The sequence below is a fragment of the Helicoverpa armigera genome, chromosome 6 (assembly GCF_030705265.1).
Source record: "Helicoverpa armigera isolate CAAS_96S chromosome 6, ASM3070526v1, whole genome shotgun sequence".
NCBI classification, from domain to species: Eukaryota; Metazoa; Arthropoda; class Insecta; order Lepidoptera; family Noctuidae; genus Helicoverpa; species Helicoverpa armigera.
Window position 1 is genome coordinate 1,411,764 of NC_087125.1, and position 24,264 is coordinate 1,436,027.

Below are 24,264 nucleotides of genomic sequence, written 5' to 3' on the forward strand. Positions count from 1 at the left end.
TCAATTTCTTGTATTTTTTTGGTTATCAGGGAAAATTACTGTTATTTTCATTTTATATGGAGAAAAACTCATTAGTTGTACCTAAAAAGTTAAACAGTTTTTTTTTCTTTTAACTATCATATATAATCAGAAATAAAACATCGTTCTATTACGTATATTTATTGTAGGAAAACCGTGTGAGCGCAGAAACCTAAGAATGTGTGTTACCGCGAAAGTCATAAAATGTCAACTGAAGAAAATCGATTATAGTCGCGATGCGGTTTCTCGACACATTGTTATAACTGGTAAACAAAGACTTACTTTTAGTACTTATAAAATAAAGAATTGAAGTACAAACGATTCTAAGTAAAACCATAGAAAATATTTTTTGTACGTAGGAATCTACTTACCTATAGCTTGAATTTTTCAAACAATGTTGTTAATCCATTATATATTTTTAGGTACTTAAACAACATAAATAAAACAATACTTAATTCATTTATAAACCAAATAATCCGGAAATGAAGCCCAAAAGTTTCCCGGCGTACACCTCGCCACGCATGTTTCGCATACAAATGTTCGGTATCGCGTGTAATCGACCCCACAACTCAGTGCCAAGGTTGTACGCACCTCGGTCTGTGGAAATACCACGATAAATATAAAAAGCCTTGTCTGATACTATTGTTGGGTGTATTTTTAGCTGTGTTTCAAGTAGGAAATTAGTTAGAAGTGTAAAATAAACTAAAATACCTACATTAACACTAACAGGATTTCCTATAGAAGAATTGACAGCCATTACAAATAAGCACTTTAGCATCTAAACAATACAGACCTTCTTATAAAACAGTGAAAAATAATATTATCTTATCACAAAATCTCACTCCTTCGTTCATCAATCAACAATCAAAATACCACACAACATTTGACTTCCTAATTCAACTTCAATCAAAACCATTCCTTTTGAGGAAGATATTCTTTCATAAACGCACCAAAAAGGGTTCACATCAACATCCTATGCCCATTACAGCTTCCTTGGTCCATCCTAATTAATCGAACCGTTATAGATCACAGAGCATGGCGGATGCGGTTCAAATGCAGCAATAACTAAGTTACCACGTTTATGGCGTGTTAAAATATGTTAATTTAATGAAGGAATTTTGTTAATTATTACATTAGGTGCTGCTGCATCTGGTTTGACTGGACGTGCTAGTAACTGCGCTTATAAGTTTTAATTGGGCAGAAATGTTCAGGAAATTGTAAAGATTTATTTGGGAGTAGAATACAATTAAGATGATAGAGCACCTAATTGGAGTTTAGTAACACCTCATCTCGTTACAGAAGTAGCTATAGTTCCTTTACAAAAGTCAAACGATGATGAAAATGACTGATTTCATATACATATTGCTAAAATACATATACATGTTAAAGATAAACATAGCAATAACAAAGTTATAGATAATGAATGTCCTATCAATTACCTAAGAGGTCGTATAAAGATTTATGAAGTGCAAAGGTCCGCTGCAGAAGCATCCAATGACTAATAGTTTACCGCTGCAGTGAATCAGAGTGACATTTTTATTAGTTGACTCCTCATAGGTGGCGATTTTATGTTTAACACGATAAATATTCTGTTAACAGAAGAACTAGAAAATTAATGATTCAAAGCTTAGCTTGTTGACAAAATAGTTGACCCAAATATTTTTATTCAAATATTACAAAGTGTTAAAAATGTTGTAGAGGACAACTGACATGGTGATGGATAGGTCGCGGCTAATGACTTTCTAGCTAACGAAATTCAGAACAAATAGTTAGTTACAGCCTATTTATCGTCCCACTGCTGGGCACAGGCCTCCTCCCACACGGAAAAGGATTGAGCATTAATCACCACGCTTGCTCAATGCGGGTTGGTGATTTCAGACTATATAGTCCAGGTTTCCTCAAGATGTTTTCCTTCACCTTTTTATCAGCCATTGGTGTGTCTAAGATATACTTAGAAAGTACATACAAACTTAGAAAAGTTGCATTGGTACTTGCCTGACCTGGATTCGAACCCGCGCCCTCATACTCGAGAGGTTGGTTCTTTGCCCACTAGGCCACCACGACTCACAGAACAAATACTATTGTTTATTGAATTCTAGACTACAAAGAAAGTTTGAGCAAAATTTCCTTTCGTACATCACAGAATAACATCCGCACGAGTTGTGACGAACGATCTAACAAACCCACATACATAAGTTCACAAGGGAGATCACGAATCTTGCTTTGTAGCTCCAGGACACACACGCAAACACAAAGTTCACTAGTGAGCAAATCTTGCTATAGAACTCCAGAAACAACAATTATTAAGTTCAGCCTTCCAAAAATGGTTCCTATTTCTTCAGATTTTCTTAATTTTATTCCAAAACCCTTCAATACTAAACCGTGTAGCCGCCAAGTCCCAACTGTAGATATTGCATCGTGCTTTGTGCACGAAAGGTAAGCCAAACACATTCACCACCTCCAAGCGTTTGTTTGCCCGTACCATGCGCCTGCGCATTCCGGCTTTAATTCCGATAATGGTAAATTGGCCGGGTTTGTTTGGAAACACGTCAGAATCGAATTTATAGGACATGTTTACACAATATAGCTCTCGGTTACCGCTGCAGTGCTATTTCACAGGAACCGTTTCGTATTTATGGAAAAGGATTAAACCACCGATTTATAATGCATTGTTGTTGACAAGAACTTATGTTCCGTTTGCTGGTGTTTGGTTTACTTAAGCTTCCGTTCTTGTTTCGGAGAATGAGAGGTGATTTATTGTACTCAAGGGTCAGTTTCTCGTAAACAATTTGGTCCACCAAATCTTTCTACAAAGTTAAGTTAGCACGTACAGAGAACTTTGAATCGCAAATACAGGAGTAAATTCATCTTGAGACCAAAGTACATGGTCTAAATAGCCTGTGAACACATAGCCTTAAACCACAGCACTTCAATTCTGTTGCTTATTATGCATCATAATCATTATGCATTACCTCTTTATCTCCTAGGGTCATAGATATCACATACAAATCCCATGATAGCAATAAATCCAAAGCCACACTCGATAATTTGAAAGCCGGAGCTCTCAGGACCTGACCTTTCGAGTAATTTGCAAGTATTGTGTGGGTTACGTAAAGCTTTGTTTGGTGGCCAGCTGTGCCGCCATATTGGGATCGATTACTATAATATCGACCCACGATTGTTGTGTAGTAACATGGTCGGAATATTGGGCCAATACTTTGCGGTTAGCGTAAAATTCTTTGGAGGGATCGTTTGGTCAATGTACGCATGTTTATTCTTATCGAAAGCTCGTTTTCTCGCCTCAAAAATCAGTTCTTTTTCAAATATGGTGCATTAACCAAATTAAATTACGTTCTTAATAGTACGGTCTTTAGCGTTGATGCAATGGCTGATGTTTATAATACCTAGTATTTTTTTTCTTTCATAAAGACATTATATACGTCATAAAGACATTAAATACTTGAAAACTTCCGTGTGCATACGACTGTTAGATACAAATTAGTACATTAGCGGCATCCGCTTATTTCGTCGTACTTCAAATGGAATTTAAGTCTGGAATTAGCAGTTTCCGTAATCCAACTAGAAATCCTTCGCACTACACATTTGGTTGTGTTGATACAAATGTTGGATCCAACGTTGGTGCCAGTAGGCGTTATTGTTGCGGTTTGCCAACAATACTTTATACTTATGCTAATAGTGCTGTCTTACCAAAAGGAGGAATTATATCTTTTATGTTATCATCAGCATCTTCATCATGGCTATTCTTTGTATGGTTTGTAGTATTTAAATATTCAGTAAAATCCAAATGACTGATCTACTTAATTTGGTGTATATTTGAACACGTTGAAATTTTCAATGGATCGAGTTTTTAATACTCGAAAGATGCTATTTCCTAATACAGAAAATTTCCCATAAACACGGGATTGTATGACATTGAGCCAACTTAATTAAAGAAAATAATTAATTGCTACTTATTGGTTAATTAATTGATCCACATTCCTTGTTTAATGGCACTCTCTGCGTTTCATCCGGTTAACGTTAGTTTTTCGAGATAAGTTGCAGCAACTGCTTATTAGTGTCCGAATACAGAGATCGTTTTATTTGATGTGTGTAATCGAACCTTAAGAGTGAGATACGATATTGATGACCTTCAACTATTTGCGAAATATTTGGATGATCTTGTAAGTAGAGGTTTGCTAGATCTCAAAATCTGTGCAGCTAAGTACAAGGGCAATGAAATAGGTAAAACTTTAGACGACATTGATCTGCATCAATGACTGACAAATCATTTTTATAATTAATGAAAAAAATCCCTTAGCGATAGATCATAGCCGCATAGGAACTACTTAAGATAGCGAAAGATTTCACCAAGTGACCGCCCATCTTGGAAGATTTAGTGGAGTAACCTATGACGACGATACCTTCAAAGTAAACCCGAAACCAGTTTCTGCAGATGTTTTGACAACCTCGCCTTTCTTTTTAACTCGATTGGTAGATATGTACGCTAATGAGACGGTCATAAAATAAATATTAAGTGCACAACCAGACAGAACGGAAGCGATTGAGTTATAAGCAAATAAAGACAATATATCATTAATGACTCGTGTACTCATATTTGTAGAGAAGATAAGTAATTTCGTTATAAGTTTAATTGATGTCACTATTAATTTCTTAAGTTTGGTATTTTAATTCACATTAAAAGATTCTGGTAACCAACATTTTAGAAAGATTAAGAACTTATCTGATTATCCTCTTCATCATAGGTATCATTTAGATGCTATTTAAGAATCACGTTGGGAAGATCTTAAAAAGATTTTTACAATACGTTAGCTCTGTCCAAAAAACTGTAACTTCATATACTTAAAAACTGTACGAATATGATAAGCATCAACATTTATAAACCGATGAAGCAGAACATTGTGCTTCCTCCGACAATAAACCCGTGTACGAGGATATGCATGTCCAAATTATATTCCAAATTACAGTACACCAGTCATTATCTCTAGTAGCAATCGATTGGCTTCATTAAAAATTGATGAATTGCTTTATAATGTTGATTGATTACCGTAATCGTAATGCCCTGTTTAATACGTAGCCGGTCACGAGCGGTAATCGTAATTTGTGCGTTCATTCAACAATTAATATTGTTAATTCGATTTGATTGGATTGTTTTATTAATTGGGGCTTTATCTTTGTATCTTTATGTATTGTGTAGTCAATAGTTTGCAATTGTGTGTAAACTGTACCGTTTAATGTGACAAGATTGTTTCAATTTTCACCTCTATCAGAGATAGAATCACAATTGACAGCAGGCACATTAAAAATCACTTACTTTTAATCTCTTAGATAGCGTTTATCACTCTCGAACGAGATGCACTTACGTAGAAAGCTGCATATTGTAGCTGGATCCCACAAGATTTCCCCTGCCTTCTGGGAAGCTGGCAAAAACAATGGGAGGCGCAAAAACTCGGGATTATTGTTCGACAGATGCCACGGCGCGGCGGATGCGCGTGCGTCGGCCACGCCTGGGGCTTAAGGACGGAATTTTATAGTAGTGCCAGTTTGAATGATTTCGGTAGAGTAAATTGTTACTATATAATTAAGGGGGCCGATTTGCTGTTCATCCACTTTGTGAAAAAAAATACTGTCGTTCTGTCATTCATTGTATATTTTTTACAAAAAATATATGATGCATTACACATTTAATTACATCCTGACACTGCGGCATGATCAATCTAGGAATCTAGCAAATGTATTTGAACAATTTATATTTCTTGTATAAATATCTAATTTATAGAGTTAACCTTCTAAATCCATTTTATGGTTTGCACATGCTTCGCAGAAGCGCGCAGAACATTAACGATGTTATCCATGTGCGAACAAAAACCCCACTGTCAATTGTATCTAAACTAAATTATTAAGTTATGGGCTCATTGTTGCAGTTTCCCACGAATCATGAAATACTTTAGTACTACTTAAGGCTGCTATAATAGGTTGACGCGAAAATTGGAATGGACTTGAGTTATTTTATCTTTATTTTTCCCTTGATCCAGATTTGATAAAAGGTTAAATATCTTTTATCTAGACTAAATGCTATTTAGAAGAATTTTACGGACCTCATTTAAAGCCAGCCTGTTCTTTCTCAGGTTCCAATCTATGTATATCTAATCTCCCTTTCATCTACTTCGGTTCGGTGGCTCTCCCACCATGAAAGTATAGCAGAGAACTTTTGATTAGCGGATTTAATTAATCTGCCTTCCTATCTCAGCCTCTAATCTAGACAAAAAGGTTACTAGAACACAGAAAGGATGTGTACTCCAAATCACAATGAAGTAACTATTATTGTCTATCAACTTTCTTTTATTGCACTCTTGTTGTCTGTACCGAATCTCACGACCTTTGAAACAGCGTATATCGTTATTAGCAAATTGGGGTTAGAAGATAGATTTGAGTTCAATAAGGGCAATTTTATATACTTTTTATATGTAATTGGCGTAATCAAAAACAATTATTGATTTAGAAGAAGATACACATTAAAAGAAGAATATATAACAGTTACGTTAGTTAGAAATCATATCGATATAATGGATGATAGAACGTTTAGGATTGGATATTTAATTTAAGCTTAACTACAGAACTAAAACATCCCACATATAATTTAGTTGACCCTAGAAAATCCATTGCTGATTTGGAAACCAGCTTTAAAACTCTATAAGGCACAAATACAGCAATGGAACTTAAAGTAAGCATAGAATCACAAGTAAAAGTTGTTCATGACTTCAGGCAATATTCGTAAAGCTGTGGCAACGTTTAGACCTTTATCAGCGATTTATTGTAATGGAAGCATTTACAAGTTCCTGGATATGTTGTCAGTCGTATAAATTGTGGTGATACCATCAATTTACTTGCTCGTATATATTTGTCAAATAAATGGTACTGCAAAATTTTGAATTCTACAATTTCTTTAGTCTACTAAGGATGCAATGCATGTATCCGAATATTTTCAATCATAACTTTCACGCCAATTTTGTGATAATAGACAGACCGACATACAAAATTAGATTCGCATTCAAACCAGGAAGCAAGGATGTTCATTGATTTATCCACAAAAAGTCTGCATAACATTCTTCATTCCAAATTCAAATAGAGAACAGTTTTTTTTCTATCAAGTTGATCTATTGAACCTCTTTTTTTTGATATTTTTTTTCTATCACCACAATTGGCCTCCGCCCTTGTTCCGGGGACAACAATGTACTATTGTAGTTTAGTACTCTTCAGGTACTTGCAATACATCCGGCGATATAAGGGATGCTGACATGTGCGCTGTGCGTGCGCAAGTGGCGTGCGATCGGCAAGTGATAGAATTAGATGCAGCTTCGTTAGGTTTGAAGGCAATTAGGGGTCCTTTTTTAAATGTCTCTTGTTTTTTTTGTTTTGACATCATTATTATGGGCTTCGTCTTGAAAAAAGGCTTTGGTATTTACCTTTTGTAATCGATCACGTTTAACTCCTGTATTCTAACTAAAGACCTATTTAACTATAACTTTATTTACCATTTTGTTGTTTTGTTGCGTTTTTGGCACCATCGTTGTGGGCCTAGTCTTGAACAAAGGCTTTATAAGAAATAGATCGCGTTACAGTGCTATATTCTAACTGATGACCTATTTACTTGACCACATCAATTTACCGAACCAAGACCGACATACATCAGAAGATGATCAATAACCCTAATTTCCCTTGTGCCAGGGCCCGGCATGCTGAAACACGTGGCTGTGTCGCCGCACCGCGCGCGCGCAGACTCCGTGAGCCTCGCGTCCTCTGCCTCATGTTGCAGCCTCGGCAGCCTCGAGCATCGGCACGACTCCGTCACGGATCTGTCCCATAGAACGGTGAGTACCATATTTTGTCTAGACATCACCTGTTCATTTGCATTTTAGCGTCCACGTGTCTTCTTAGAACTTGTATTCAACATGTGTCCAACAGCACAGTATATAGGACCCCAAGCTCAGAAGCAACAGGTGAACGTGATAAAGATTTAACGTTTTTATTAGGGGCATTGGAAGCTCTCTTAAATACATTGTATCTCACCTCTGTTACTTTCCTTTCCGTATTCTTTTGCTAGAACAGAAACACTTCCTAAGTTCCCACACATAGCTTATTTTTACTCAGTTTTGCAATAAAACTAGCATTGCACTCTGACATCAGTAACGTAACCTTGCATGTTCAACTCTTACCTCTTGATTACCATCATCCATCATTCGGTGCTTCTCAAATGTTCTAATTACATGTAAAGTGATGCGATGCCATCACAGTGCGTGCATCATCATCCGATTTCACTTTCTTGCCAGCTAATGGCGGAATTTCCTCCGTCTCCCATGAGATAATAACCCCATGGGAACAACTCCGTATAAATATTATAACGACAGGAAATACTTTGTGGACATAGAAGATACTGTTATCTGTAATTGTATTTGAATATGCGTAAACGCTTCTGGGTTTATATTTCTTATTGGAACTTGATGTTCGTTGTACAGTTATTATTTTTATTTTTAACTTCACCAAATGTTTAAGGATCGTTGTCGCGTAACGTTTATGACTGCCAGTTCGGCAATGCAATCGAGATCAATTCCCTTACGAGTTGACTTATCAGTTAAGAAATCGGACGGAGGTATTGCGCGATGCCACATTAATTACGTCGACCTTCTTACTGCGTTTAGAACTTAAAATATTTGCGACAATTCTCAACTGCGTTTTTTATACAAGGATACTGTTGCAAAAATATACATTTTTCAATTGTCTGTAATTAGGTACACCACACAGATGGTCTGGCCATATGCTTTATTCTTCATTTGTTTCTGCATAAGCAAGGTCTCTAACTGTTTTGAGTGAACAAACTAAATATTTTCCACATAAATCCTGGGATTTGTGCACAATGGGACAATTTCGACAATGCGTTCATTACCTCGCTGCTTTTTAATTAAGCTTGGCACTGACATTTTGATGGCCGATAGAGATAGCTGATGATTTCTCGATTGTTTAGCGACATGTGAACTTAGGTTTAGGAGTTAAGTATTGTTCTGTGGAAAGTTCCCGAACGGTGAGAGCATCCGAATTAGTTTTGACCGACATTGTGAGCGTTACCGTCTTGTCAGATGTCGTTAAACTTTGGGAGACCATCGTGGGAAGCGGTTTAATGAATCGTTGTTAGAATTTCTCTCCTTTCTTTGTATGTATTGTGCGAATACCTAAGTAAGATAGAATATAATAAGGCATATTAAAACTTTTAAATCAAAATCTTTGAATTGATAAGAAAAGTGTTATTACTATGCCGATACTTAATATCTGATTCAATGTAGCGCCGTGTTACGTTACAGTATTTCATAATCCGGGATTTTTTTCAACCGCAATTGATTTGCGCAGGATTTCCCGACTATAAAACTAAATGTTTCACATCCAATAAACTATACCGGAAATCTAACCGATAAGGAATTTAATGCACATACCTCTGTGCTATATCATTGTTTAGTATTTATTTATTAGAAATGCAGCAACATAGAGAAGACACGATTAGTGCATAATATTGAATAACAACATTCTTGCAAAATGGTCGCTTTATTTAATAGCTGTATTCCCGCGCCATTTTTGTAAATTTTTGCAAATCGGTTTAGAAGAAACAAACAAACAAAAAAATATTTCCTCTCTATTATATTATGAGTATTATATAGTTTATTTAACTGAAAGCTTTATAAAATATTTGTATTTTTAAGAAAAACATAAATCCAGGCAGATTATTAAAAAAAATATTAACGACTCCGCTAAGTTGATTTAAAAAATTGGCTAAAGAACTATATTTTATTCAGCCTGCCTAATAGAGCTGTCCAATAGTCGATTTATTTTTTCAAACTACATATTGCTTACCATCATTTCTGGCTATGAGAGTTTAATTGTTTTTTCTGTATGTTTATGATCAGCCAGTTTTAAGAGCTGGTCACCATATGCAGACTGTTTAGTTTATTACTATCCTACGTGCTTAATACTTGGTTACAATTTACTATTAACATATGCTTCGTAAATCCCTGTTTATGGCTTACAATATGTATCGTTGCAGCACTTATATAAATAAATACATCAGTCAGATAGCGTATAAAATGATTTAATTCCGCGGATTCATTAAGAATTTATATAATCAGATTTTTACGAGTTCCGATTCTTCACAACATTATGCAAATCGTTCGATGAATCATTAATTAAGGCATCGAAAACATGTGTTCTCCAAAATCTTTAGTGGTTTAGATTCTATGCTAATAAATAGCCTTGGCCTAGATAATCTAATGCTTAGCAAATATAAACAACTAGCTTCCGCCAGCGGTTTTACCCGCATCCCGTGGGAACTTCTTCGTGCACCCGGGTAAATTGTAGCCTTCTCCAATAAATGGACTGTCTAACAACAGAGATATTTTTTTTTATCGGACCGACAGCAGTAAGTACCTACTTGAGATTAGCGCGTTCAAGCAAACAGTCAAACTCTTTAGCTTTATTATATTAAGTAGATATAGATTAAGTTTCACATAGTTTATTGTTATTATGTATCGAAGTACCGTTAAAGTATCCTCATATCGATTGTGGTAAGCATAATGATCACTCTTTAACAGACGTTTCCGATGCCCGACTTGGGAACCTCATTTAATTGTTAATTTGTTCTATAAATGCGATATTATAGGTTTACATACAGACATACAATAGATAGACACGCCCTCGTAACTGTACCTGTCCTGTCTATTGTTTTTGTCTTTTGTTATTGTTTATAGAACCACCCATATGATTAGAGTAATCTTTGTAGAAAAGCTGTCTTCACTTATTTATATAGATATAGTGGTATGTGTGTTTAATGGCGTTCTATTGTGGAATTAAGAGTAGCCTAGGCTATGTCCTTCTCCGGTTCTAGACCGTCTATCTCTGTACCAAATTTTATTTTCATCAATTCAGTAGTTTTAGCGTGAAGACCGGTATACCGGTAATATTAATAAGTACGCAATGATTTACAGTAATTGTGTAGTGTATCAATTATATTGGATTTTATTTTCTGTTGTTTACCAGTTATGGAAATGTTAATAAATCGTAACTTAAAATGGTTTGCGTATGAAAGTTGTTGATGACGTTGTAATAGTATGATGTGTATTGTATTGATATAGTGTCAATATGTGGTTTTCCTTGTTTTTCGCAATGATAAACTTTATTAATTATATTAACCTAAGGGTATTTTATTGAGCGAATGTGCAATAGTTAAGTAAATAACATAAATGTTTTATTCGCTGAGTTTAGAAAATAAATCTTATTTACACGTCTCGTCAGTGTTTTTTTGTGAAACACGCATTTAAACCACAATTAATCCAATAAAAACATTGAACAAAAAACCGCGAAATATCGGTCGCCATATTGTAACGAAAAATTAATAGTTTTATATTTGGAACAAGACAATGCACGCATGCATTCGGGCACACATGCCACGCCGTGGGAACGCATGCTTGCTTGACGCTAATCATGGACTTATTGGACAATATCATGCATGGATTCATGAAGAAGTACTAGTAGGTAATGCGCTTAAAAAATGAATTTCTAAGTAGATACGTCTTAGTTTGAAGCAGGTCTTAACAGACAGCATAATTTTTATATGCATTTCGATGGCTGGTAGGTGACTGGAGGGTTGTGAATTCTCACAGGAATAGCAAAAACTCTGCTGAAGCGGTCCAAATTTTAAAGCTGGCTATTGGACTTATGACTCCGCAAGAACTAGAAATATTTTGAGAACTGCATCTAAAGACCATCTTTCCCTTATACAACATGTAACGTAATTAACGCACACCCTCAAACACCCCAATTAGAATATTATGTTATAATCATAATACATACACTGAATTTTTAATTTAACATGTATATGCATTGTTATTTACTAAATTAGTTATACCAATTCTTGGAGAACTTTTTGGTCATACTACTACGCACGCAAATATCGCGCCGCGCGCCGCTCGACTCGACACAACATAACGAAACTACGGAAAAAGCCGACAATACACGAAGTCTTATTACTTTGAGTTACGGTCTATTTGAATTTGTTTTGACTGTACAGGGTTAATATGACAATAATTTCCGTACTTTTAATTATTTTTGGGATAAAAAATTACCTACATTAAAAATGATATAAATCGATTCAGTAAACGATTCTGAACAAACTAATTTCAGGATGTGCGTTAATTAAGTTACATGTTGTATAACTATCCATTTCATAATAACTCTTTGTATTGTAAGACTTCTGCATTTTCTTATCAAGTTAAGTTCCAAGAAGTACTAATAGACAAGTAAGCGCGTCATCTTGCAGCATATAACCGTTTAGCGCGATATTGATGGCCGCCACATTTGTTTAATTGCGCGTGCGACTGGCCCAATTTCCGTGCAGTGGGGTGTTTATAGTTTATCGTATCGGTACTGCTTTGAAGTTATTTGTTTTAATTTTGGAAGGTACTTTTATATACTTTACCTCTTTTGTTAAACTGATTATGTCGGTTAAATATTTTTCTTAGATAGACTACAGTAGGTACCTTTATGATTGAGTGGGCACTGCTTTCACTTATTATTTTTGCTAAAGCTTACAAAAAATCTAATCTTAGATGCAATTGACATGTGAACGTAAGTAGAATTTGTCTTATTAAATTACTTTTTTCTATGATTGCAACTCCATTATCTTTTACCCATATTTCACTCACAACCGATCTATCACAGTTGCCTAATCATAATTCCACTCCGGTATTATCACGCTGATATCCGGTGGGTATTGCGCAAGCGCAGTGGTAGGTCACGCCGCGTCACTTCCTGCCATTACAGGCTTTCTACCGGTGAAATTGTCTGTCACCCAGCTCTTGCAGACCAGACTGAATGTAGGGCTAAGAGACGAGACAAGGCGTGGAGTTATGTCCTAAGAAAAAAGTTGAAGATAAAGGCTTGATTTTTAGTACCACTAATAGAAGAGATAAACTTTTGGTTTGTCACCTAATAGGTAGTGGTCGGTTTATAATATCCAGAAGTTAAGAGGAGGTACGAATCTATTCATATTGTGTTAAGACTACATAGAGCTTTAAACTCGCTACATATTTATGTATAGTGTCAACAGGGCTAATTAATCTCAAAACAAATGTAGACGTGCCTACTCATGACAGTAATTCTTCGAAGAGATCTTACCTTTAAACTAAACAAACACTTACTACCTCTAAAATAACATTTAACAGAAACAAACATACACAACGCTAATCTAGATAATATGATAAACAGGCTTTTAGTAAGCTTCGCTTTTCCAGAGCATGTGAAAACAATTGAATGTTGGGGACCACGATAGCAGTGCCAAGAAATACAGTTTCTGATAACAACAGCCTTTTGGCTGATAGTCAACCCGGACTTGACATAATTAGCTTTTAAAGTAATATCTACTATGTAGGTTTGAATGTAACTTAGGTGGTTGTGTATAGGTTGAAAAACTTAGATGAATCTTATTTAATAACTTCGATGCTATAATATGTTGGTATAGCATTGTAATTCTTAAATATCGTCGGATTTCGATGCCATTTTGTTTTATTCGTTTTTTTAATATGTTATTTAAACAAAGCTGGAAATTAAGTACCTACCGATTTTTTTTCAAACCTTTTATGAGCATAAGCGTGTAATTAAATAAAAAAATATTATTAAATAAAAATTATATAAGACGCCATTGTAAAACTATTCCTAGACATAATGAATAGATAGACATTATAAACATAGAAATGTTTGTTATAATATTATGTATTTCAGCCGTTCAGTTGCCTGCGTTTATTTAAGAGAATTTGTACTTATGTCCATTGAATAATAATATAATATTAGCTAGGCTAGCTAGCTAGGCTTTTAGCTAATTTGTTATATTTTCTGCATGATATTCAGATGCCTTAAAGACTTTTCGAGAAAGAAAAATAAAATAAAACGCACTCTTATATACACTTGTGTACAATATTAATCCTCTGCATTATTTAAAACTACCTTCAACAGTACTTACAAAACCCATCACAGCCACATTCACAACACGCAAAAACTTGGCTCATATACTCCCCCACAAGAGCCCACTATAGTATCACATTACATGATATCTTACATAAACAATAAACTACTTATATCTTCGTATCATTAGCTCATGATGAGAAGCAACTTGAGCCCGTGCGTAACTGCCAAGTAAGTTGAAACGCCTTCTCAAGTTATATGTAACTATCTGCACTTGTAGGTGATCAGGTTTCATGGACTTAAGTGTAATACTGTTTGTTTAGACTAGGTTTTATTGTAAGCAAGTGTAGTCTGCTGATATTAGAGATGAGGTCTAAGGTTCTAGAATTACGGGGTATGAAGATATGATCATCGTTTTTGTATATAGTGCACAGGAGATTACTAATAAGGGTATTTTCCATGAGCCGTGTACGGAAATGAATATCTATTTTAACCGACTTCCAAAAGAGGAGGTTCTTTTGATCACGTATTTAATTTTGTTATAGAGGCTATAGCACTTATGGTGGCCTGCATAACTGTTTGATTACTTCGTGGAGAAAAGAATAACAAGTTCTTTATCTCTTCCAAGATGTTATTTATTGTCAGATAATCTTTAATTAGGTAGGCCTTAATTAAAAATAATCTTGGTACCTTTATTTATGTCTGCCTTAACAAACCGATAACTTCATCCGATAAAATATCATACTGTAGACACTACACCAACCTTTATTGTTTTAAGTCATCGAACCGTATTGTGGGCTAATCTTTCAAAAGATCTGGGAACAGGGCTTTTAACAGTCAGCTTAGACATAGACATCCTCTAGTAATAATCTAGATATGGGCTAAAAATAACTTTCTGTACACTTACGATGCGCGCAGGCATTGTACGTGACCTTTCTGTACAATAATCTGGTGGTATGCGCGCGCGCAGAATTAATCGCTGCGACACGGATGCGCCAGGTGCTTATACAGGTTGTTGTTAAGGCGTCGTGTGTGCTTTGTGTGGGGAAAGATTTATTTTTTATTTGTTATTGTTATTGCTACTGGTAGCTTGGAAGTAATGTTAGATTAGCCAGTGTTAAGGTGGGAACTTATCACTGACGTATTTCTAAACATTGAATGAGTTTATTTATTGTCTATGAACTAATTTAATAATCGCCATGTATAACATGTAGTAGTATTGAATACAAAATGTGTACTAATACTAGTTAAATATGTATTACTAGGCAGATGTGACTAGTTAGGTATGTGTGTGGGTAAAATCAGCCTAATATTGTCGCCACTACCCTGCCATAATTAAGCAATTCTATACTAATCTAGGTCGTAGACCCACCTAGGGGGATCTTACCACTCCGTATCATTCCAATCAAAAAATTTACTCAATCTGAGGACATCTGAGTGTAATCCCGAATGACTCACGCTAAGACACACGTGGTACCAACAGTGTTATACTTGTCACATGTATGCACCTGCGCAGGATCCAATGATGTCATCGTCTAAGGGCCGTGACGCATGTTTATTTACAATTATTTGTTTGTGCTCATCTCTAGGATGTTAGCAATTTGTACTGTGTTGAGATGACTCAGGTAGGTTGGTTAGGTCATTTTGAATCTTCGATCATCAATGTTTTACCTACCTTTATAGACCTCGGATCATTCGAAAGAAGCCTTTTCTTGCAGATAGTGATAAGTAAAGCTTTTGTGTATTTCTACTTAGGAATTATCAGACTCAATGCCGTATAATCTATTCTAGTATGTTTTTTTGTTATTAAAGCCATAAGCCATTAAGCCCATTGCGATTCGTTATTACTGTTTCGTACAAACTCTTATGTAATCATGACCTCTTAAATATTAATAAAATATAAAACAAAGGATGTATGAAAGTACCTAGAGGTGGACAGAACAAAGCACCGTTAAAACAATTGGCCAGCAAGTACTTGTAAACAAATTAGTCCATGACCTGTCCCAATAAAGATTCCTTTTATTGTCTCTAACAATTACCTCGATCGATGTAATCAATAGGTACAGTCTGCAAAAAAGTCTCTTCTACGAAAATAAACAGTTTTTATTGGTGAAAAAATTATCAAATTCCGCTGTAGGTGTAGCGTGAGAGAGTGTCAGGCTCTTACTGACTCGCACCCATGTTCCTTCTGAAGCCCTTTATGTACCAGGACCCCGGTAACTCTTTCGAACACTTTCGCAAAACTATACAATGGTTTTTGTATTCTATGTTGCGTGTTTTTTTGTTGACTATACCCAATGTATGCCCACACGCAATTTGTGACCAATTAGCATGTAGTAACAATAATTTAATTAAATTGCATGACGGCCAATAGATCGATAACCTGTGACTTGCTCCTGCGACTTTATGTAATACTTTATCGAGCTATTGTAGTGCCGACGCGACGTAACTGGGACTAGGGATGGGGTACTTGTCGATGTGATTTTTGTGCAAGAATGTTGTTTTGTTTTTGTTATAAAATTACTTTTGATATGAATAAAAGGTTGACTGATAAATGGCTGCAAGTTACAATGATATGCAATGGTTGACTGGGCTGCTGCAGCACAATAATGCAAAATCTACTAAAATAATGGAAAGATGTGTTATAACTACGTAAATCCTACAGTAGCATTTTACCAATACTTATATAACATGTCACATCGTGCATGTACGATATTATCTAACAGTGTATCATGGCCAGTAGCTACATGTCGGTCGAATGCATGCTTGTTTATCCTTTATGCATGGTCTATTGTGTAAACTATACTATGCAATCATCGTATGTACGATATTATCTAACAGTGTATCATGGCCAGTAGCTACATGTCGGTCGAATGCATGCTTGTTTATCCTTTATGCATGGTCTATTGTGTAAACTATACTATCAATCTCTAGTAATATAACAAAGATGAAGCAATTTTTTGTTTGTTTGTTTGTACCTCAATGGCCCTGAAACTACTGAACCGATTTGAAAAATTTGTTCACTGTTGGTAAGCTACACTTTTCCCGAGTAATGTAAACTATATTTTATCCCGGTAAGGGCAGTAGTTCTCACGGGATGCGGGTGAAACCGCAGGACAACGGTTAGTGCTCGATAATTGTGCAACTAAAATAATGGACCACCCATTGTGGCTGTTTGGTACTCTATATGTATAGAGCGTGATAGATTTGATTAAGGGTCGGTTCATATCTAACGGAATATGCGTCGCGTATTATCGGTCGCGTAACGCCAGAACTGACAAATATACGGTAAAACATTCAATCATTCACACATAACCGATGATGCGTTAGTGCGTCGATCATACATTTACGATACGCTCGACGCATTTTCCGTCAGATATGAACCGACCCTATGTATGTCGACTTTGTGGTTTTGTTACTGACATTTTATATTTTAATTGAAGTTAAAATTGTGTCAGTTATTGTTTATTTTTTGTACGTCTATAAAACGAGTGTACAAGTTTATGTCGACATCGATAAAACTGTTTACACAATGTTCCCATCCCTAATGCCGGATACCGGACGAAGGGCAAGAGCCCTACATTTCCCCGGGACCAATAGGGCCCAATTGATCCCAATATAGGGCCGGAAGTTGATCATTGTACCCGGATATGCACTTGTTGCGTAGATCCGCGCGTGCGCATACAACTCCACTACTCTACCGTGAAATGTTCCTATTATGTTGTTTTTTCTATAGAAATATAGTTCCTTTGTGTTGCATTGTAAAGGCATTAGGTGTATAATAGGTGTATGCATTTAATGCGCTTTGTGTGAATAATTTATTGGATTTATATGTGTGCGGAACTAATTTTGTACCTAAGTGTACATTACTAATTTATCGTGTATATTTGTACGTATATGGTAAACGGAAATATTTCCTCAATATTAGGTACGCACGTTAACTTTAGCGTTTAGTTAAACAGGAAGATATTAACTTGATTGTTTTATAATCAGAAACGGTAGTGACTTCATTCGTGTGATTTTATAAAAAAATATTTTAACTTCTAAAAGTCTACCTGAAAAAGATAGTCATAATAAATATAAAACCGTAACTAAATCCATATTGCTGTAATGCATTGTTTTAAAAAGAAAGCCTAGAAATATGAGTAACTGTTCAACCTTCAGAAAGTCATATTCTTTATTATTATAACTAAAGGTACATATTATACGACTACAGTTATAGCAAAGAACTGTTATCACTACGCATGCGCACGGGGCCACGTGCAAGTAACCACAGCGAAGTTATTAAATCATTCAATACTTAACACCGTATGATGAGTCATGCTAACGCATAATATTGACACATTTTTGTACGGCCGGTCATCATCACACCGATGACATCCACTCGTAAGTCTGCAATAGTAGAATGTATCAACGACCTAGCTTGTAAAGATAGTGTTCAGAGAACGAAAGACTGTGAGTTTCGTTGAAAGTAGATATCAATTGTATTAGGTACCTAATCCATCTATTATATAAAAATGAATCGCAAAATGTGTTGGTAAGCGCATAACTCAACAACGCCTGGACCAATTTGGCTAATTCTTTTTTTGTTGTGTTTGTTATTGTCAGGAGAAGGTTCTTATGAAAAAAAAAATATTGTAAAGTAGAGAAGTCAGTTGACGGGAGCGAAGCCGCGGGCAAAAGCTAGTAAAGAATAGATTCTTAAATATGTATTTGAAACTTGTCAGGCTTATAATACCAATCATCGGGTATGCAAATCGATCATCTCTCCCGTTTCTGCCCAATCATCATCTTTCAATTTGATATCTACGTGAAGAAAGTTATTGTTTACTTATAAAGCTCACTATTTCAATAAATATAACACAATGCTAGTTTATTATTCTATTTCTTGAATGATCTACAAATAGTAGTACTCATTATACGTTAGTAATAATAATAGCGTGCTTTTCCTAGAAAATAGCATCAAAACAAGTTGGTGACGTCTATATTACTTCGTGCGCTCGGAATAACCAGAGCAGGAAGTGTCAAAGGTATCCTTGTACTTTAGTTGTACTGGCAACAGTGACGCAGTAATACCTATCACTTCAATTGTAAAATAGTTCATTGTTACTAAATGTATTTTCTTATCTCTATATCAAACAGTGTTGGCACGCGTTAATAAAAAAACAACAAAATAAGCTATGAAAAATCTACGTTAATTATTCCTTGACTGATTTCCTCAAAGATTACTATAATTATTTATAAGAGTATAAATATTTTCTTTTGCCATAAATGAGGCATAATCTTCGAACCACGATCGCACTTTCAGCACGGAAAACTCCATAAAACTTTTATGTGATAAAATACATACTTTCATTACGCACGTCATTTTCTAGGAACCAATAAATTCTCGTTACTTAATTCCGTATTACACAACAACGTGTGAAATATCATTGTTATATCAATGACAGGGAAATGTCTTTGTAAGCTCTCTTCCTTCCTTCTTTACTCGACGGAGAGTGATATGTGTCGCAGTAACAAAACGTGCAGTAATTAAACGTTCTGGCCTTGTGTTTGTCCGTCTGTGTATCCGTGTCGGTCAGTTACGGTACTACAGATTGCATATTATATAATAAAATACCTTAAGTAACTAGTAGTTTACATAAAATCTATAACTTTAACTGATAGTCGGAATTTGGCGTAAGAAAGATAACAAGAAAATAAAGTGGTGCAGGTGTTTTACTTGAAATATTTAAAAGAAAATGCAGCTTTACAATTTAGAAGTTGAACAGCAATTTTTCTTTTTCGCAATAGAATATGTATTATGTTATGCATTTTCATAACCTCTCATTATTGAAAGGTTCAACATCGCCAGCTTCTTTCCTCATATTTTCCTTCACCGTTTTAAGCAGTAACCTAGTGATCGGTGATTGCAATCACAAATGTACGTGCTCGGTATTGAACTCATGACTTCCAAGTCAGGGTCGTTAGTACAAAGCCTCTTTTCAACATAGTCGGGTTTTCACAAGAAAGTATAAAAGTACCTGTCATCGCTTGCTTCATTTTATAACATTTCCTCATCTTGGTTTTACCGAAATCGGCTCGATCGAAATCTTGAGGAAATTCGATGTGCTTTTCCCAATGAAATGCAAATTATGGCTTGTCAATTTTAAATAGTTTTTTGATCATGGATGGTGCTATAAATAACATAGTAATTGTTTATTTTCTCGCTCATAAAATTAAATTGTAATTAAAATCACTATTTACGGAATATGTCTCGCGTCGTGTGGCGCCTACCGTGTAAACGGCGCCGGCGCAGATTTACGAGCTAATTAATCAGTAAGCAGTTAGTTATGGCAGTAACTGCGTCGTTCTCTGATATTATTGCTACTCGGTTAACATTGTCCTTTGTTTTATGCCAATGTTACAACTATCAGATATAAATGAATGACTGACACTGACTTACATGCAACCATTTTAATGTAACAATGTCCTGTTTATAGAAATGTTGGATATTCAACCTTTATTGTGTAGTTATTGGTGTTTTTATTTAACGTGTATATATTCCCGTAGTTATGTAAGGTTTAATAAATGCGACTCGCCAGCCGATGTCTGGTACATACAATTTGAAAAAATAAACGAGTATTTGTATTTTTACGAAACTTAGACGAAACAAACTAAAAATCCGGAGGCATTTTGTATCTTAAAAATACAGTCTCTTAGTTGGTGAAATTGCAGAAAGCATTGGACACAAATGACTCACTACACAAGCTACTTTCATACAAAACCTTGACAACTTAAAGCCTATTAAACAAACCTCATGCATTCAACTCATCCGACAACGACTTGGAGACAATTGAGCCACTTTTGGCCACTTTGAGCCACAGATCTTGTGATAGCCAGATGTAGGGGCACTAATTGTCATGTGACGTCATTAAGCGATCTGTCTTTATTTAGCTAATCGACGTATAAGGAAGTTCGCGGGTGAATCATCGAGACTTTGGTCGTGTGATGTTCGGTCACTGACTGCCTGTCATGTGTAGGTATGGTAACGGTGTATTTTGTACTATTGGACTTTTTTGTTATAATTACTTATTAGTAGGCTAGTATGTGATATAGAAGTGTATAATGAATTCCGCCATGTTCCATCAAGCTTCATGTAGTGAAATTGATTCCCTATGTAAACTTGGTAAGTGATCTATCTGTTTTATTTTTATAATGCCTATTAAGTAACTTAACGCCTTGTCTTGAACTTACAAATAATAGCTCATAATCAGTAAGCCTGATTTACATGCCCATTTACAATGCATTACAATTCAAATTCATTGCCACAACACGATACAATACGATTGCCCACATACACATACCATCAAGTTAAATTTAACAACTATTTTTAACATATATTCATTAAGTACCGATTGACATTTCGATACATTAATCAACTCCATGCGCTGCGCTTGCGCATTGCGCACGAGTTTCCGCGACGCGATTGGCGACCTCTAAACGTCAGTGGTTCTGGGAACTGTAATGTCGCAAGCACCCCGAGAGGTCCAAGGCATGATAATAAGTTGTTCTCAGAACTGAAGTATTACCTAAAATGTCGATATTGCTAAGTTTAGGCATGATGTAGCTACCAATAAGGACAAAATTGAGGAGCTTGTCCGGGTTTGTGAGGCATTGAAATTCGTGACTTTAATCGGTTTAGGTTAAAGCAAATGTTGAGCAGTTTTATTATTACAAGAAGATTTACACTACCCGACAATTCAGTGATGAACTCAAAAGTGGTGGGTAACAAATTAAAATTTAAAAAGAAAGAGCCCTCCATTTAGAACGATCACATCAAAGGATCTCAGGCAATGGGTCCTGAAAAAATTAATATAATATTGTCTTCTTGATGCCTACAACCCTGATGGGTGGGAGGTCTCAAAGGATCGAGAGGTGTGGAGACAAAATGGGGAGGCCTTTGCCCAGCAGTGGGAAAGTACGGGCTAAGAAAAAAAAAATATGTCTTCGATCAATCCTAATAAATCGAGAGTATTAAGCAATCTTGCATCGTCATATTGTCAGCAGATGTGTTATTGATGCTGCCGCCGCGATTACACAGTGACGATGACGACTAATTGCTTCGATAGACATGTTACTGTTATAGGCGCAAGTAATTGCTGTAATGCCGCAGTTTCTTCTACACATCATGTGATAGGAAATTAATATTATTTGTAAAGGCTTTGGAAGGCAAAAAATATAACTTGTCAAACACCTCAAATATCTGGCTGATATACATAAAATGTAAATGACCTCAAAATTCTGCAAATTTTCTTTTAAAAGTTGAGTTTTCCAAAAAAGTCTACTGAACCGTGTAGTATAAGTAGTTCTTGTTAAATCTCAATCTTACCTTATCAAAGAGCCTACTAGGTACTACATACCTACCTACCTAAGTAACTACTTATTGAATCTGTGTAGATCAATTATTTGTCCCTTACAGCCACATAAGCCACATCTCGACCGGTTCCGAAGGTTGTAAGCGTAAGTTCACTGCTTCAAGTAATTGGATGCTACATAATTAACATCTACAATAGGAAACAAGTTTTTATACTTACGGTACACACAAGAAAATATCTTGAATTCCAACCAATATGGAAGAGAAAAAGATTGCATGCAAAGTTCTTGGCTTAATTGAAGGAAATCGCTGAATGGTTCGAGGGACCATATTAGGACCAAACAATATACAAGAAGATGCCGTTTCTACATAGTATCGCTCAATCATTATAACAAACACTGATAATTATGTTTCTCTGTGCGTTTCGTGGGTAGTAGAATTTATTACACGCTTATTATTCATCAGTAATATCTCAGTATTTCGGTCACAGTCACGGTCTGGCTACCGCGCGGAATGTCACCGGAGATCTGTAGGGCTTGCAGGAGACGCGATCAAGCGAGAAACTCACACGACTGGTATTGAGGGCAGCCCTGATGGGCGAATACAAGGACCAGTTAATATATAGACTGGAGTCACGGGTTCTTATGTTTCTTTTAATTAAATACGATTGGAATATTCTATATTTATGTCATTGCCATTTAACGATCATCTTATCGATAAATGGGAATATCTCGGCCGATCTATTAAAGAAGTAAGATTTATGTACTGTTATTTTATATTGGCATGGATTCAGTCAGTTAAGGATAACCCTGATAATACAAATAAGGATAATGCAATGTAAGACCTTGCAATTAACAGTCAAAGAATTCAAGATATTGGTTGCAGTCAAGGTCTTCAAAACCTGTTTTAATATTATAATTTAAGACTGTGTAATTGTTTTCTTACTTAAATAGTTAAACAGAGATGCCTATTTCTTCATTGACAATATATTAACACATGAACTGTTATAGTAAGTTCTAAACATATGTATAACTGCACCAACACAAAGGACCAGGTTATTCAACATCACATAAGACCTCGGTTCCTCACGTAGGCGAACCGTGGGCGCAAGGCTTGTATTCTCGTTATTTGTCCAACGTTTCACATCATGATAATTGGATAAAGTAAATTGGAAAGGAGTGTTTACTTTGTGATCTTTCTGATAACGTCAACAAGGCTGTGTGGTCGTATGGAAGGACCAGTTTTTTGCTGACGGCTCAAAATGGTCTTTAGAGTCGACAATCAAACGTGAGATGATTTTGAGGAGGCTTTTGCCATAGTTAGTTACATGTTGTGGTTCTGCATATATTTCAGGGTTTGTTGACGTCCCCCAGAACTGCAGTACGCTAAACTGTTCCTCCTCAAACAAATATATTTCCGCGGTTCAGTGCATAGTTGCGTCCTATTGTATGGTAATGCAGTATACATTATTATGATGTCTGCCGGATTTTTACGCTTCATAGTTTTATATGGGGAACTTATTTATGTGGTAGATTGTATCTCTTTGTTTATTACGTGGTTTATTATTTGATTTACTTTCTGCGCATGTTATACTTTCATTTCTGTTAACAATGTTACCTCTTATGACATGGCGATCTTCATTTGTTTGAAATCGTATTTTGTTTTTTTAATTTACTACACAGACTTGAAATTCAATACCGAAACGTTTTGTATGAAACCTTACACGTTGTTTCGCGATATCGTAACATATGTTTTACACGAACATGGTCAGTGGGTGCGATTCGCTCGATGAGATGCGTGTGCGCCGGCGCGGGCGCACCCAGACTCCTCGCGCATATGGTGACTGCACCAATGATCCATTGTTGTAACTCTTT

The 24,264-nt window shown here is 35.7% G+C and overlaps 1 protein-coding gene across 2 annotated transcripts in view; it reads left to right on the forward strand.

Annotated features, from left to right (window-relative positions):
* Positions 1–24,264, forward strand: part of LOC110381433 (uncharacterized) — a 98,600-nt gene that overhangs the window by 55,009 nt on the left and 19,327 nt on the right. For both annotated transcript variants that reach the window (XM_064035243.1, XM_021341776.3), the window contains one exon: positions 7,765–7,907. In XM_064035243.1, the coding sequence (XP_063891313.1) occupies positions 7,765–7,907 (143 nt within the window). The remainder of the gene's footprint in view (positions 1–7,764; positions 7,908–24,264) is intronic.